Below are 18,778 nucleotides of genomic sequence, written 5' to 3' on the forward strand. Positions count from 1 at the left end.
GTGAAATTTTACCAAACTGAAGGAAATCTGGAACAATTCCTCTTTCTGCCTAGAGATGATCTTACTCTAAGAACCAAATACCAAGAATTACATCATTCAGAAGAAGACCTAGATGGCAAGCTAGGAGGTTGACAGATATGTGGAGAGGAGAGGGGTACTTGAACTTACAACCTGTGGAGAAAGCATATCAGATTTGATTATTTCTAAAATCTAGGACAAGAGTAGCATTAGATCTGGGGTATATGCGTGAATGGAATCTTTGTTCTACAGAGATGGAGACACGTGTATCCTGTTTGTTTCTTCATGGATCTTTTGCATCAATGAAGTACAGTTTGAACAATAGGGAATATGGAGGCTAGTTTTTCAAATTATAACATAGTTGAAATGTTTCTCTAATAGGCCCATCTTAGTGATAGCAGTGTCTAGGACATTTAAAATGTTTATGTTTAATGCTTAAAAATTTTTTTTATTATTATTTTTTTCAACGTTTATTTATTTTTGGGACAGAGAGAGACAGAGCATGAACGGGGGAGGGGCAGAGAGAGAGGGAGACACAGAATCGGAAACAGGCTCCAGGCTCTGAGCCATCAGCCCAGAGCCTGACGCAGGGCTCGAACTCGCGGACCGCGAGATCGTGACCTGGCTGAAGTCGGACGCTTAACCGACTGCGCCACCCAGGCGCCCCAATGCTTAAAATTTTTTAATGTAAATTATAACTTAAAAATATATAAACAATGCAAAATGAAGATAATGAAAACCTCTAGTAATCTTGCACTGTAGTGTTAGCAGCTGCTAATAGTTTGGTGAAAGATTTCCAGATTGTTCCCATTTGGGGCTATTATAAGATGATGCATAAGATGATGCTTCATAAATCATTGTGCAACTAGTAAGTACTTCTGGCTAGAAATAAGCTTGCAGGTCAGAGAATGTACAGCAAAAGTTGACCAATATTAAAAAAATGTTTTTAATGTTTATTTTTGAAGGAGAGAGAGAGAGAGAGAGAGACAGAGCATGAGTGGAAGAGGGGCAGAGAGAGAGAGAGAGGGAGACACAGAATCCAAAGCAGGCTCCAAGCTCCAAGCTGTTAGCACAGAGCCTGATGCAGGGCTCAAACCCACGAGCTGTGAGATCATGACCTGAACTAAGGTCAAGACACCAAACCAACTGAGCCACCGAAGCACTCCAAAAAGTTGGCTAGTATTATGTCTACCAATAGTATGTAAAAGTGCTTAACATATTTTTAATATCCTTCATGTTAGCAATCATGAATAAAACTAGTCAGGACCTGGGGTGCATGGCTGGCTCACGAGGAGGAGCATGTGACTCTTGATCTTGGGGTTGTAAGTTTGAGCCCCACGTTGGGAGCAGAAATTACTTAAAAATAAAATCTTCAAAAAAAAGTAGTCAGAACCTGAGTTTCCATCCTTTTCTAAAAAATAATTTTAGGGGCGCCTGGGTGGCGCAGTTGGTTAAGCGTCCGACTTCAGCCAGGTCACGATCTCGCGGTCCGTGAGTTCGAGCCCCGCATCGGGCTCTGGGCTGATGGCTCGGAGCCTGGAGCCTGTTTCCGATTCTGTGTCTCCCTCTCTCTCTGCCCCTCCCCCGTTCATGCTCTGTCTCTCTCTGTCCCAAAAATAAATAAACGTTGAAAAAAAAAATAATAATTTTAAAGAGGTCCTGAAGGGAAATCTGAAGTATCATTAGTATTGAATGACAACGGCATTTCATTGTGTACGGTATTTTTTTTTTCTCAGTAGTCTTAATTTTCTATTTTTCTCTCCATACCTGCTTTTTTTTTTTTTTTTTTTTTTTTTTTTTGTAGCTGTCTAGCTTCACCCGAATGTTGGCTCTAGAAGATTTTATTCTGCTGGCCAGTGGAACAGAGTCAGTAGAAAATGACACTTTCAAAACTCTGAGTACCTTGAAGACCTTGGAACTCTGGAAAAATAAGTTAAGACGAGTCCCCAGGGTTCTGCCAGCCAGTCTTGAAGTGTTAAAACTAAATGAGAATTCAATAAATGTCCTACACGGATCTGATTTTGAAGGACTGAAGAAATTAAAAATCCTTGAACTTAAAAACAATCTGATCTCTTCTCTCTCTCCCAGCACACTCTCTTCTTTGATCAGTTTGCAGAGTTTGATGTTGGATGGCAACATGATCGAATCTGTAGCTGGACCACTGGTACTTCCCCACCTGAAAAGTATGAGCCTGGAGAATAATAAACTGCATCTTATACCAGCTAGCTTCTTTGCTTCTCTTCAGGCTTTGCAATTTCTCAGTGTCAGTGGTAATTTGCTGACTAAAATTCCTATTAATCTGCCCAAATCCCTGCTCTCTTTAAAAATGGAGAGAAACCAGCTCAAAGTGGTAAGGTTTCGAGACATGAGACACTTGGAGAATCTTTCCCACCTTTATCTGTCAGAAAACTCACTCTCCTCCATTGATGGGGCACAGATCCTTGCCAATTTAACTACTCTTGAGTTGTCCCAAAACCAGGTTCAAACGTTGCCCCTTAAACTACCAGCAAGGCTACAAAAACTAGATATTAGCAATAATCTGATTCAGAGAGTTACAGCCCAAGACTTCCAGGACCTCCGAGACTTGAAACACTTGTTTCTGGACAACAACATTGTCAGCTTGTTCGAAGCTGGAGCCCTGCAGATGTGTTCCCAGCTCTCCAACCTGGCCCTGGAACAGAACCTGCTGTTGTCTATACCTCTAAGGTAAGGGAGAGTTTTCACTTATGTTGACTCCTTTTAACGTTTTCTGAAGATTGGGGCAATTAAGCACATCATACAAGCAAGAAAAACAGAGCAAACATAAATGATCTGGTGAAGGCTATCCAAGGGTTCCAGGGTAGAGGTTTTAGACGGGCTTTTGGAATCCCCAGCCCTCTAACTGAATCTGCACTAATTAATTGCTCTCACCTGTCAGACAAGACACCAACAGGGGCGATCTGTATTTGAAAATAAACAACGCCACTTTGGCGGAGTATGCTAACAAACATAATATGGGGATAATATTTGTAAAAATGTATTTTGGTTTTTAAGCATGTGGCCTGAGATCCAGCAACAGGTACACAGCCACTAGCGAAGCAAGGATATGTAAAAGAAATGAGAGGGAAGTGTAGTAAAATATTTATATTTTTAAAAGCATTGAAATAATAGCTATGAAAAAAATCAGAAGTGTATAATCTCATCTTGTATTTACTTGGAATTCTGTTTTTGGGAGACTCGTTTTCTTCTCAGGGCTGTGATCTTTAAACGACTTAATCCTGGTTCTGCTTCTATCTGTGTCTGCCTGTGGGTGTGTGAGTCCATTTGGGGTGTCTTACCTTGTGTTCTCGGTTGTCTCCTCAGTTCTTTCTCTCACAAACACGCATACACACACAGACACACACACACACACACACACACACACACACACACACACACACACGCCTGCACATATGGATACAAACACATACATATCCTCATACTCTGACACTTAATTTCTCTTTCCAAACATCCCTCCCTCTGTGCCCAACCCACCATCCTGTTCCCCCACCCAGTCATAACTATGACTAATGTACATGTTGACATTAATTGATGCTTTTTATGTAAACTTTATTACATGTTCTACATTTGTAAAGTAGATAATAAAGTAGAAGAATAAAGCCCTATTATTCTCTTAAAAAGATGTTATGTTATTTATTATATGTGCCTATCAGTGGACTCATTTTCCTTTTGGTGCTTTATAGGAAAAAAAGGCATCTTGCTCTGTTGATTATCATTATCAAATTGCTTGTAATTAATATACCAACTTCTGGCTTCTGTAAGACCCTATGGCACTCAATTTACTTATCTGCATTGCTAGTTACAATAAACAACTTTTTTTATGAATGAAAAAGGGAAAAATTATCTTTGATGTACAGATGTTCATTTTTTCTTTAAAAAGATTTTTTTAATGTTCATTTTTGAGAGAGAGAAAGACAGAGTGAGCACAAGTGGGAGAGGGGCAGAGAGAGAGGAAGTCACAGAATCTGAAGCAGGCTCTAGGCTCTGAGCTGTCAGCACAGAGTCTGACACGGGGCTTGAACTCACAGACTGTGAGATCATGACCTGAGCCGAAGTCAGACACTTAACCGACTAGCCACCCAGGCTCCCCCAGATGTTCATTTTTTCTAGTTGAAAAAAAGAAGTTTGTTATATAGTATGGTAACTGTACCCAATGCAAAACATGAAAAAATGATTTATCCAATGGAAATCAAGATTTTAAAATACATATTCAGGGTTATTTGAAATTAAGCAATTTCTTTTAATGTATAAGCATATGCATACAATTAATTTACTTCAACAAATAAGTTTTGAGTGTTTTCCTTGTGCCAGGTACTTTACCAGGCACTTGAGATACACCAGTGCAGTAAAAATAAAACTTCATGTTCTATACAGCTTAAATTCTAGCAGGGAAAGAGTAACCATAAACACAAGGTGTACGTATATAACATTTACATGGTGTTAGGTGTTATAGTTAGCAACAACAAAAAAGGGTGGCTGGTTGCCATTTGAAATAGGGTAAGCGTGGTAACCCTCATGAAAATGTAAGCTTTGAGCAAAGACTGGAAGGAGGTGAGGGATTTAGCTGTGAAGCTGTTTGGGGGGGTGGGGGGGGTGGGGGAGGAAAGTGTTCTAGACAGAAGAGCCGATACAAAAGCCATAAAGAACATGCCTGCAGTGTGTCAAGACTCTAATATTTGTAATTTCAGTCATTTCTCTACTGTATTTCAAGCCTTATTTTCTATCACTATATGCCCCGTTTCCAAGAAAAAACAAATCACATATAGACTAAAAACTCATGAAAGAGATTGGGGAATGACTCTCTTGTCAAGGATTCTCAGTGGGCTGTAACAGTCATGGCAAAACTGTGAATCCAGTGGACTTCTCTATTCAGGTAGCTTTTAGAAAGCATTTGGCTAAGTAATCCTGCTAAGTTTAATGAGTGAAAAGTAGCTTAATTATTTACTCCCGCCAGGGCATTTGTGTGTTTAATAAGTGACTACGGAAAGCACAACGCTTTTACCCAATGGAGTGTATAATAGAATTGCAAGCCTGAGCTAGCCATAATTCTTGAATCTGACTCCACATTACAATTATCTAGAGAACTTTAAAAAAGCATACTTATGCCCAGACCTCACTTCAAGCCAATTAAAGCAGACACCCAAGAGTTTTTGCCCAGGCATCAGCATTTTTAAAAAGCTCCCAAGATCAATTTAATGTGCAGCCAGGGTTGAGAAGTAATGGGCAAGAACAATGGGGCAAAGGACATGAGATGAGACTGGGCTTTTCCTATGAGGATTAACTTAAGCATCACAGCTATCTACTTTGTCAAAGAACTTGGCCAGCTGTGAGAGCAATCTCCTTCTTGTGGAAAGTGATTTTTAAATTCTCCATCACCCCCCACCTCCCCAGCTTTTCTTTGAATTGGAAAGTGTGAATGACCCAGAAAAGGTTCTCTGTGGTTTTCCTTCCATAAAGCATTAAAACACAGTACGATCTGGGTTTTTTTTTTTTTTTAATTTCTGAATGTTAAGACTTTTATCCACAAGCTTAAAACAGGACACTTTTTATTTTCATGGGTTTTATTCATACACAAAATTGTACTTTAAAGTTCAGTTTTGTATTATTAAACTATAAACACAGGCAACCTGTTACTAGTTGCTAACCTAACCTAATTTGTTGCTTAGTTGCTAGCTATGTATCCTACCACAAATCACAAACCCCTTCTTTTGCCGACCATCCTCCATTCTACATTGTACCAAGGAAATCACAGTGGATGTTTTCAGGTGCACATATATTCAAGTATCGACTACTTTTGCCTCAATACATTATTCGAAATAGAAAATAATACCTAGGGGCTTCTGGGTGGCTCATTCAAACCTCCAACTTCTGCTCAGATCATGATCCCACGATTCGTGAGTTCAAGCTCCATGATGGGCTCCGAGCTGACAGCTTAGAGCCTGGAGCCTGCTTCAGATTGTGTCTCCCTCTCTCTGCCTCTCCCCCACTTGTGCTCGCGCGCTCTCTCTCTCTCTCTCTCTCTCAAAAACAAATTAATAACCATTAAAAAAAAAGAAAAAATAATACCTAACATAACATTAAGTACTGACTAAACTAGCAGTGAGTTCATATACGCATGTTATTTCCCATTACTCTTTACAACAAACCTGCGAATGTATGTACATTTTTTAAACTATTATTTTACAGGTTAGAACATTAAGGTTAGGAGGTATCAAGAAACTTGCTCAAAATCACATCGTCAGTAAGTGGTGGAGTCAAGATCAAACACAGTAGTCTAACTCCAGAGTCAGTGAATTTTAGCCACCACGTGAGATTTACCCACCTCTGAGATTTACTCTGCTATAAACAATATATTATACTACTTAAAACTTAGAATGCCCAAGACCTGGGTCTCACTTTTGCTGCTTTTCATTTCACCAATCTGTAGCTCAGTGAACAAATATAAGTCACATCACCTTTTCTTTATCCACAATTTGGATTATTCAAATCCAGAATGGCTTTCTACAACCTAACACAGGCATAGCATTTTACCTTACTTACACTCAGGTGCCATCTACTGGTAAAATGGGGTGTACCCCTTTTTACTTTAAAAAGCCACAGATCCAAAGAACAAACAGCATTTTTAGAAACATGTTTGTCTTAAAATCAGGGAAACTTTTTGAGCATAAATCAGACTTATAAAGACAAAGTATATCAAAGCAATAAATGCCCTAAGTTCACAAAATCAGGACATTAGTGATTTCTCTTACAGTGTCATTTTGGTTATAATGTCCATAGAAACACAGAAGAAAAAAAAAAGGAAGAGCAGGTACAAGTTTTAGATACCCACCCTAGAACTGTTCATTATATTTGTTTAAAAGAAAACTTGGCTTTCTCATTTTCATTAGCTAACATTTATTACATGACTTCTGTGTACGAGGCACTTTCATCTATAGGGTGGAAAATCAGAAACTTTAAGCCAAATAACTTACCTGAAGTTGCGTACTGGTAAAAAGAATGGCCAAAGTTAGAACTCAAGTCTTAATTAGTAGACTGAACTCTTTGGTTTACTTTATCATATCTTTCCTCAATTTCTCTCCCTTGTACTCTGAAGGGTAATAGTGTCTTGCTTACTGCTACACCATCTGCTAATAGTCCATATTTCCTTGGGGAAAAAAGCTATACATAAGATCTTCTGTATAACTTTTAGGGATGTACCTTATGTCAGTTGGTATGTACATAAAATACATTGTCTTGGGGACTGACTTCAAATTAAATTTAACTATCAAACTGTTGGCGCTCCTGGGTGGTGCAGCCGGTTAAGCATCCGACTCTTGATCTCAACTCAGGTTCCTGAGTTCAAGCCCCACATTGGGCTCTGCACTGATGGCCCAGAGCCTACTTGGGATTCTGTCTCTCCTTCTCTCTGCCCCTCCCCCACTTGTTCTCTCTCTCTCTCTCTCTCTCTCTCTCTCTCTCTGTCTCTCTCAAAATACATAAAATTTAAATAAAATAAAAAATAAATGTTATATAAATTTAACTATCAACTGTTAAAATGAAAGAAGTGATTTTTCCCTGGTAAGTTCATCTACCTTTTAAGGTAAACTTTATTCCAACTAAGGTGACAACACTTTAAATAAATAATCAAAATCACAAATACTTATATATGTATATTCACTGTACAGTTTAGGATATTAACATAAAATATACAATCATCATATAACCGGGACCACCACAATAAATGTCACTGAATACTAAAAGACATGAGTGCACATTCAGGGGGTTCACACTCTATGGAAATAGCATCTGGAAATAGGAGAATATGAAGCTGTTGAGTAGCAGAAAAATTTTCAGGTTCACAATTGTGCTTCTTTTTTTTTTTTTTTTACTTTTTATCAATAAGCATTAGCATGACATTTTTCACATTGGTATCCACAGTGAAAAACTTTTTTTTCCTGATTATAAAGCAGTACCTGTTCAAGACTGAAAACTTCATCTGTTGAAAAATGAAATATCATCCAAGAATTGCTCAACAAGAGCCTATGTCTAGACATAATTTGTTTTTATGTATTTGAGATCATTTAATTTTGGGTTTTTTTCTATTTTTTCCATTGAACATTATAGAGTATTTTTCTCTCCCTTTACCCTTTCTACTTTTTCTGAGTATCACTATGGACCTAAGGAATCTTAATTTTTTCAGTGTGTTACGATCATTTCCAGTTGCTAGTCTCTTTTGATTCTCAAATTGCTCCAAATTTGTCTAGTGGGTGCCCCTCCAAGGTGGTCCCTGTGTTCATGAGACCCGATTCCATTATTTCTCTTAAAAATTTTTTTAATGTTTATTTATTTTTGAGAGAGAGAGCTGGTGAGCGAGTGAGTACATGTGTGCCTGAGAGCTGGGGAAGGGCAGAGAGAGAGGGAGAGAGAGAATCCCAAGTAGGCTATGCACTGTCAGGGCAGAGCCCAATGCAGAGCTTGATCCCACAAACCATGAGATCATGACCTGAGACGAAATCAAGTGTCTGGTGGTGCTCCTCCATTATTTCTCTTTTTTAAAAATTGAGGTCAAATACACATACAATTTACTTAACCATTTTTAACTGTCCAGTTTAGTAAAATACCTTCTTATTGTTGTGTAATTGGTCTCCAGAACTTTTTCATTTTGGAAAACTGAAACTCCACACTCATTAAGCAACTCCCTGTTTCCCCCTCCCCCAGCCTCTGACAACCACCATTATACTTTCTGTTTCTATGAATTTGACTACTCTAGAAATCTCATATAAGTGGAACTATAGTAGTTGTCTTTTTTGTGCTAGGCTTTTTTCGCTTAGCATAATGTCCTCAAGGTTTATCCATGTTGTAGAATGTATCAGAATTGCCTTTGGTTTTTTGTTTTGTTTTGTTTTGTTTTGTTTGTTTTTTGTTTTGGGTTTTTTTCATTTTTTAGTTTGTTTTTTAATGTTTTTTAAGGTTTATTTATTTTTGAGAGAGAGAGACAGAGTGTGAGCGGGGGAAGGACAGAGAGAGGGCGACAGAATCCAAAACAGGCTCCAGGCTCTGAGCTGTCAGCACAGAGCCTGACACGGGGCTTGAATTCATGAACTGAGCTCAAGTCAGGGCACTTAACCTACGGAGCCACCCAGGTGCCCCGGAATTTCCTTCCTTTGTAAGGCTGACTATTCCATTGTATGTACATCTTGTATTTTGCCTATCAATTCATGGTCAATGTACATTTGGATTGCTTCCACATTTTAGCTATTGTGAATTTAATATGGGTGAATAACATGTAAATAATGTACAAGATTATTTAATATGTAAATATCTCTTTGAGACCAATCATGCTTTCAATTCTTTTGAGTATGTACCCAGAAATGGAATTGCTGGATCATGGGGTAATTCTATTTTTAATTTTTGTGGGAAACACCATACTGTTTTCCATAGCGACTACACCATTTTACATTGCCTCCTACAGTGCACAAAGGTTCTAATTTCTCCATATCCTCATCAATACTTGTTATTTTCTGGATTTTTGATAGCAGCCATGCTGATGGATTTTGCTTATCTTTGAATATGTCATTGCATTCTGGCTCAGATGTTCTAGCTTACCTTGCTCCAGACATAGAATAAGCCATTTCTCTAAGAAGCCTTGCTTCTTTTAAGTGGAAACTGGAATTCTGAAATTAAGATCTGGGTGTTCAGTGTGCTATGCTATTGGAATAGCATTGCCATTAGAGTGTAACTTTATTTCTAGATCCTTCCAGTATGCAGAATTAGGAAATATATATTTTTAAGCTATGAATTCATATTAAAATCTCCAATTCACATTTAACACTAGAGGGTTTTTCTTATTTTATATTTGCATATCTTCTTTTACAATGAAATCTTGGTTCCTAATGATATGAATACATTTACTTATTTGTTTTGTATTAGAGCATTCATTTAAAAAGTTTCAAAATTTCATTACTAGGTGGTGTTAATAATAAGCATGCTAAGAGAAGTTTCCTTGCAGATCCTTTTGTCCCTAGTGTCTAAGGCTTAGATATATCCACCAAGGATTTAGTCAGCGTACTTTCTTTCCTTTATTGGTTATACACCAAAATAAACATTTGATTAATTAGATACGTTTGTTTCTGTTTGTATTCAGTTTTAGGGCTTGTTTTTGCTTTACCATTTTTGTTTTGTGAACATGTAAAACATTAACATGATTCAAAAGTTAAAACCATATGCAAACACTTCCTATAAGTAACCAGTTTTATTCGCTTCTGGTTTATCATTCTTTTTTCCCCCAAACATAAGCAAATATATGGACATGTATTTTTATTTCCCTCTTACACATACTGTACATACTATTCTACTTCTTGCTTTTTCCCCTTAACCATACTTTCTGGAAATCATTTTGTAGTAATTCATAGGAATGAGTCCCTTCCTTTTTTAAGGCTGCATAGTAGTTTTTTACTGTTGTACTGGGTTGTTTCCAATCATTTTGTATTATAAGTAATACCATAATAAACACATATATGCTGTTTTATATTTGTGAACCATATATGTAGAAGTGAGATTTCTGGGCTGAAGGGTGAATACACAGGTTATTTCTTTAGGCTTTGCTGAATTCTCCTCCATAGGGGCTATGCTACTTTAGTCTCTGTGTATGAGAATGTCTGTTCCTTCACAGCTTTGTCCACAGAATGTGTTGCTAGAGATTAAGATTTTTACCAATCTGGTAGGTGAGAAATGGCATCTCTGTGTGGTTTTATTTTTCATTTCTCTATTTTGAGTATGGTTGAAGACTTCAGGGCTTTGCTTTTCTGTGTTTTGGTTTTCCTTTTAATTCATTTTGAGAGAGAGAGAGAGCTCATATGGGCTAGAGGTAGAGAGAGAGGGAGACACAGAATCTGAAGCAGGCTCCAGGCTCTGAGCTGTCAGCACAGAAACCGATACAGGATTTGAATTCACGAGCTGTGAGATCATGACCTGAGCTGAAGTTGGACACTTAACCGACTGAGCCACCGGGTGCCGCACTTTGTCTGGGTTTTAAGGTACAGATATTTTCCCCCAGTTTATAATTTATCTTCTGACTTTGCATATGTCTTTTGCTATACACAATTTCTTTTTTTTAATTACGTTTAATGTCATTGATTCATTGATCTTTTGTAGCTTCTGGATTTTCAAGCCATAGTTAGAAAAGCTTTCTCATAGAATTAGTACTTCAAAAATGATTTAAGTATATGATTTTTATTGTCACCTAACAGTTTATTATCTCTTAATTTACATATTAGGAGACATTAGTCTATCCTTTTTTTGCTGTTATAAGTATAATTAAATATGTGACAAACATGTTTGCAAATAAATCTGTTTGCTTCTGTTATCTCCTAGGTTGAAAGAAAGGTATGACATTATTTAAATTTGGTACATAGTACCAAATTATTTCCAAAATGGTACCAATTTAAACTCCCACCAATAGAGTCTAAGTTCTTACCTTACAACCTCTTCAGCAGCAATAAATATAAAAATTTAAAACCAGGGTGCCTGGGTGACTCTGTTGGTTAAGCATCTGGGTCTTGATGATCTTTTGATTTTGGCTCAGGTCATGATCTTATGGTTCGTGAGTTTGAGCCCCACATCGGGCTCCTCACTGTGGGTGCCCACCCTCTCTCTCAAAATAAATACACATTAAAAAAAATTAACCAAAGCCATGTTCTAATTTCATACATAAAACATTGCATCACTTTTTCATTGCCTTTTATATTCATGAAGAATAACACTTTTTCACGTTTTCAATACTTTTTTTCTCTTATAAATTATGGATTCGTGGCCTTTGCCAACTAAAAAATTGGGAACTTTTTTTCTTATCAATTTGTTTCTGTGATCCTATTTGACAACAAAAGAAATTAAAGAGTTTTATGGCTAGGAACCAGAAAACTCAGAGGGTTAGAAAACAAGACCTATGAGAAAGGGTTAAAGACCTATACATAAGACTTAATTTTTCAAAACAAGTCTTGTTTTCTAGCTTCAAACAGGACATGCTGGTACAGAAAAGGCTGGTGTTGCTCAGTCCGGGTTGCCTAGGTAGTTATGGAATGTTGATCATGGCTTCCTCTCACATCCTGTTTCCATACTTTTGCAGGCTTCCAGGGACCTTAGCCAGGCTGGACCTCAAAGGCAATGCCATCCAGGATATTACTGAGAGGGACCTCAAGGATCTGAAGCAGCTTCAGGTTCTAAACCTTAGGAATAACAAGATTTCTGCCTTAGACCTCAAAGCCTTGGAGGGGTTGCCTCGCCTCAGACACCTGTATCTGGATGGAAATCCGTGGAATTGTACCTGTAGTCTCATAAGAGCAAGGGAGATCCTGAAGGCCAAGGGCACAGATGTGAAGGGGGGACAATGTGCTGCACCAGCTGAACGACAAGGGGAAAGCTGGATGTCCTCCAAGAAGATCATGAGACAGTGTGAGCATCAACTACATCTAACCGAGAAAAACAAAGAAACCAAAAAGAAATCAAAACCAGAAGAACACTCCAGCATCAGAATCAACATGGATGATGATTATTATGATTATGAAATAGATTAAGTATGAGCTTTGCCTACAGTTTAGAAAAAGATTTTTTTCTAATAGACTTCATTTTAGAGCAATTTTAGGTTCATAGCATAGTTGAGACCAAGGTATAGAGAGTTCCCATATACCCCCTATCTCCACACATGTATAGACTCCCCCATTGCAACATCCCCCTTCAAAGTGGAACATTTATTACAATTGATGAACCTACATTGACACATCATCATCAACTGAAGTCCATAGTTTACATGAGGGTTCACTCTTGGAGGCATACATTCTGGGGACCTGGACAAATGTATGGCAACATGTGTCCATCATAATAGTAGCAGAGTAGTTTCACTGCCTTAAAAATGTTCTGTGCTCCAGATGAAGTTTTATAGCGTTCAATCTCCTAAGCAGAAATATACAATAAATTTAGATACGCAAGAGTCTTTTTTGTAAGTTTTTTTTGTTTTGTTTTGTTTTTTTAAAGAATGAAATCAGAGGGGCACCTGGGTGGCTCAGTCAGTTAAGCGTCTGACTTAGCTCAGGTCATGATCTCACGGTCCGTGAGTTCGAGCCCCGTGTGGGGCTCTGTGCTGAGGCTCAGAGCCTGTGCTCAGAGTCTGGAGCCTGCTTTGGATTCTGTGTCTCCCTCTCTCTCTGACCCTCCCTCGTTCATGCTCTGTCTCTGCCTCAAAAATAAATAAACATTAAAAAAAATTTTTTTTTAAAAAGAATGAAATCAGAGTTGAAGTAAATTGAGGTGGGGGGAGGGAAGGAGAAAGGGACAATGGTAAGAAGATATAAGATTCCTTCCACTTGAAAGGTAATTAGTGTTTTATACTGAAATCTACACAAATAATAATGGCAAATAAATTGCCATCTCACTAACTTCCTGCAAATAGAGTAGCTCATTTTTTCACATAAGATGATGACTTTTGTATATGAAGCTGATGCCTGCAGGTCTACACTACTGGCTTTTGACTGTAAGCAATAGAGACATACTCCAACTTAGGCAAGCAAGCAAGTATTAGAAAGATTGGGAATAGCCCACAGAATCAAAGGAAAACTGAAGAATCTGGGAAGAACAGGGATCAGAACTGCTCCAGGGTCCCAGACAGAATGATGTAATGGAGAGGCCCTCAGCTTCTTCGAGGTTCTCTGTGCAGAATGAAGAGCTCTTGCTATTACCAGTGTTTGCTTCCCTCTTCTCAAGAGTCATATCCTCAGGAGGAGAGGCTAATTGGCTTAACTTGGGTTACATGTTCATCCCTGCTAAGGGACAGTAGGTCTTGTGGGACAGTCTGATCAAGACCAAAGGGAAACCAAAAAAAGGGAAAGATAAACTGGCACCTTAAATATTACAGATGTCCCTATAATGGCCTTCCTGAAAAGAGTTGTGTTTTGAGTTACAGTCCATTTTCCCTGAGTTGACCACAATCCCACACTGCCTTCCTTTTGATGAACTGCATACTTTTGAGAATTGCCTGTCTGGTCATAGAGGTGTGACTGTAGAATAATTTTTTTCAATCAGTATTTTTTCTATCAATCTACTAGCAATCTTTTTCGATCAATCTACTTGTAAATAAAATCTACAGGCATATAAATCTGAAACCCCATCTAAATTGGCTCCTTTTCTAATTAGTAAGATTTACCTATTGCAGCATTTTACAGACTTCCATCAAAATGCTTCTAAAGGCAGAGAAAGGAAATAGTAGAGATTGAGTGGATGAGTAATATGCCCACCAGAAGCTTGAACTTTCACCAAAGTGTCATGTTTTAAAATTTTGTGCAGAATTTGTCTTACTTGCTTTATGTCCACATTTTCTTCTCCCAAAATCTTTATGAAATTGACATTCCTTGGAAAAGAGCCCTATTTTTATTGTGGCTTCTAGAACTCCTTGGCATAGTGACAGGTTTCCCAACAACATAAAGCACAGAAGTACAGAAATAAAGGAACTCTTACGTGATTTTCCTTGTTATGGTGTGGGTTTCAACTCTTGTGATGTGTCTGACCTATAATTCTAAGAAAAACCAGTGATTTGTGATATGTAATAATATATACCCACTACCATTGCCTGGGGTATTAATAATCAGAATTTCCAAGCTATGAGGGCCTTGAGAAAGAATCTTAGTCTTTTACAGATGTGAGAGCCAGTCTTATAGGGGTGAAGTCACTGTCAGGTTCACGAACATAGAAACTGGCAGAACTAGGGGTGCCTGGGAGGCTCAGTCAGTTAAGCTTCCGAGATTTCGGCTCAGGTCATCATCTCATGGTTCTTGGGATTGAGCCCCACATTGGGCTCTGAACTGACAGAGAGGAGCCTGCTTGGGATTCTCTCTCTCTCCCTCTCTCTCTGCCCCTCCCCCACTCTCTCCATCAAAATAAATAAATAAACTTAGAAAAAAGAAAGTGGGAGAACTGGAACTTGATTGCACCTGGGTTTTTTGTTTTTGTTTGTTTTGTTTTGTTTTTTTACTTCCATTCAATACTCCTACTGCAGAATTTGCTGTAAGATTCACTTAGGACACGCTTTACTCATAATGTCCAGAATAGTAAAATGTTCCATAAGGTATGTGTATTTATTTGCTCTGGTGGCCATAACAAAATACTATGGCTAGGTGGCTTAAACAACAGAAATTCATTTTCTCACAATTCTGGAGGTTTAGAAAGCCCAAGATTAAGATGTCATCAGGGTTGATTTCTAGTGAGGCCTCTCTTCCTACGTTGTAGACCACTGTCTTCTTGCTGTGTGCACACACATGGAAAAAGAGAGATCTTTTCTGTCTCTTCTTCTTGTAAGGATACCGGTCCTATTGGATTAGGGCCCCACCCTTAAGACCTCATTTAATGTTAATTATCTCCCTAAAAGTCCTATCTCCAAATCAAATCATATTGGGGGTTAGAGCTTAACATAAGGATCTTGGGGGACACAATTTAGTCCATAACAGTGTGTGTGTGTGTGTGTGTGTGTGTGTGTGTGTGTGTGTGTGTATATATATATATATATATATATATATATATATATATATATATATGTAAGTTCTTATCTATCGATCTACTTACCTATTTACCTATACTATCTATCTCAGTTTGGGGCTCTCGATTAAGTTTATTGATATCTTTACAGAAAAAAGAAAAAGAAATAAGAAAAAGGAAAGAGTGGGGAGAACAAAGTAGAAAAGGATCAGGAAATTTTAAGGCCCAATTATCGCACATTTATACTTATGTAGAGATTTTTAAAAATCAGATATTTAGCTGCTAATCTGAGAAGACAGCTAGCAGGCAGGGTTGAGATATAAGGCAGGTGAAACTTAGAAAGAAGAGTGAAATACAGATTGTGAGATAATGCTTCATGATCCTGGAAGACAGGTGTAGGTTGAGTGTCATTGGAGTTGGAGAAGGGTCAGTCATCCTGGGCACAAGGTTACATTTAATATCTGAAAAAAGGGATTACTTTGTGGTAGATAAGGAAAAGGGGAGATTAATGTCCAGAGACTAGTTTTTCCTTTTACCTTTTAGTGCCACTGTTTCCTCATCTGTAAAATGGGGATTGTAGTATACCTCCTAGCGTTCTTTTGAATTAAACCTATATGGAAGAAAAACATTTCCTTAATTGCCCCCATAATTTGCAAATCCTCTTGTCTCTCCAAATGGAGACGTTGTTCTATACCTCAGAGGCCAATCACACAGTAGCATATGCAAATGCCTCCCCCCCCCCCCCCCCAAGGTTCTGCAGTGGATAGCATGTGTCCATACTGAAGGCATTTCTCTTCTCTCACTGCTTTCCTTCTCCCTTTTCAAATCATGCCTGCTTAGACCTTCCAAGAGTCAGAACCGAGCCACTGCCTGGTCAATACTCTCCTACTGTGACTGTTCTCTTGGTAATACAAATCCTGGTTGAAGCCTTTAAATTGCCCCCTGCAGGGCTTGATTGTTCTTTGATGACAGACTAGTCTTCTACTCACCCTTGGAAAAGGGAGTGAGAAAAACGGAAATGAATAAATAGCTGAAATGAATGGTCTGAAAAGAAGGCACTGAAGCTCCTTTCTAGAACATGCACATGGTCACATGCAAATGTACTACTTTTATCAGAGCTCATATTCTCATTCAGGAGCATACTTAGTTTCTACTTAGAAATACTCAGAATTTACCAACTTTGAAGAGTTTTTCCTCACAGACTTTATAACTTTCTGTTACACAATATGTGCAATAGGAAGAACACTGGACTTGCCTTCTTGTGATGTGTAGGCTTTTTGTTAATGCCTCTGCAAAGGGGTTCACAAGTTTCAAATTTTCTGCTTTGTTGCACCTCTGAATCTCTTCCCTTACTTCATGGTTCATGGATGTTCTGGTTTTAGATGACAAAGATGTCTCTAAGGCCAATGCTCAGAAAACTCTCCTTTCTCTAAAGAAGTTCTTTTTTTTTAATAGTTGTTCACTATGTCCCCTTATCAAATAATGCTCTGATATTGAGGCTGTAGCCAAAAATTCTGGTAAAACAACCATGCGGGGGTGGGGGTGGGGAAGGTTGGAAGAGGGTCGGTTGACGTTTAATGCTTTCATCCCTTTTGTTTAATTTTTTCATTCCTTTCAAATACAGGTTATACAGATTTCACCAGCCCTGAGAAACAGAATAATCAGTATGTTTTTAAAGCTCTACTTTGCCAGAGGTCACGGTTCAGTTATATCACCCATCATTTAGTTAATTAGACATTTTGCTCTTAGCTGAATTTGCTTAAACAAATATGCACACAAATGAAAAACTATCTTTGCAAATCAACCAAAAACTCAATGTTTCTCCATCATATGATTGTGTAGTGAATGTTAAAACTTGGATTCTTGCCAGCTTATTAGTCTGAAACCTCAGGGAATGTGTAAAAGTGCCCCCAAAGTGCAATTTTGTAAGAATGAACTTCGTGGAACTTCCTGGTATCATTCCAGTAATAATAATGGATTATCTTAACAGTTTGATTTTGTAACATTACTAGCATTGTCTCTGAGCTCAAGGATTACCTTTATTCCAGATGGTATCTGTTTTTGACAGGAAAGAGCTCGAATGATGGATTTCTTTATGTTTTTCCTCTAAGGTAGAATACTGTTCCAATATTCTCTATAGGCTGTCACAAAACACTGTTTTTAGGAACCTAATACAGAGGATTTTATTTAATAGCCATTATTCAACTTTTAAAACTGTCACTGACCATTGCCTCTTGAGTATTTGCATCCCAGTCTATCTTGGTTTCATAAAATACCTAGTGTATCCTCATTCCTTCCCACCTGCTCTCTCCCCACAACACAAACTCCCCACAGGCTGCCCCACCCAGTGTTGGATCATTGTTATTCAGATTTATAGTACTCATTTCTGCTTTAGGATTAATTTATCAACCACTTTTTTAAAAGAATCACAAATGCCAGGGCGCCTGGGTGGCTCAGTCGGTTAAGTGTCTGACTTCAGCTTAGGTCATGACCTCACGGCTTGTGGGTTCAAGCCCCGCATCAGGCTCTGTGCTGACAGCTCAGAGCCTGGAACCTGCTTTGGGTTGTGTGTCTCCCTCTCTCTCTGTCCCTCTCCCACTCGTGCTCTGTCTCTCTCTCTCTCAAAAGTAAACAAACATTTAAAAAAAAAAAAAGAATCACAAATGCCACTGAAAATAAAACTGTCTGACAGACTATAAAGGTCCATGTATTATATGAAAAGTAATCCATGATAATTCTTCCCTTGGAAATGTGATGGAATTTCAAAATGGGATTCCTGTGTTAAAGGTTATGTGTATTTTTAATTATAATCGATTCTATCAGATCATTTTACAAACATTACCTCCTCCAAATGTATCAACTCATCAGCAATGTTTTCAGATACCTGTTTCTGCCTGGTCATCAGCTTTTACCCTCAGTCTTTACTTTTTGCCCATCTGATGAATGAAAAAACAGTACCTCATTGTTTTGATTTTCACTTTACTGACTACTTGTGAGGTTGAGCATGTTTTTATATGTTTGTTAGCCTTTGCATTTCCTCTTCTGTTGGTGATCTGTTCACTGTGCCCATTTTATTTTTTAATATTTATTTATTTTCAAGAGAGAGTGAGAGAGCAAGCAGGGGAAGGGCAGAGAGAGAAGGAGACACACAACGTGAAGCAAGCTCCAGGCTCTGAGCTATCAGCACAGAGCCCAATGTGGGGCTTGAACCCATGAACCGCAA

General features: G+C 38.2%; 1 protein-coding gene across 4 annotated transcripts in view; it reads left to right on the forward strand.

Annotated features, from left to right (window-relative positions):
* LOC101093938 (nephrocan-like) overlaps window positions 1-13,021 on the forward strand; it is a 31,937-nt gene extending 18,916 nt beyond the window's left edge. For all 4 annotated transcript variants that reach the window (XM_023254291.2, XM_023254289.2, XM_023254292.2 and 1 more), the window contains 2 exons: window positions 1,823-2,724; window positions 12,161-13,021. In XM_023254291.2, coding sequence (XP_023110059.1) covers window positions 1,823-2,724; window positions 12,161-12,608 — 1,350 coding nt within the window. In that variant the 3' untranslated portion in view covers window positions 12,609-13,021. The remainder of the gene's footprint in view (window positions 1-1,822; window positions 2,725-12,160) is intronic.
* Window positions 13,022-18,778: the final 5,757 nt, after the last annotated feature.

The sequence above is a fragment of the Felis catus genome, chromosome B2, assembly GCF_018350175.1.
Source record: "Felis catus isolate Fca126 chromosome B2, F.catus_Fca126_mat1.0, whole genome shotgun sequence".
NCBI lineage: Eukaryota > Metazoa > Chordata > Mammalia > Carnivora > Felidae > Felis > Felis catus.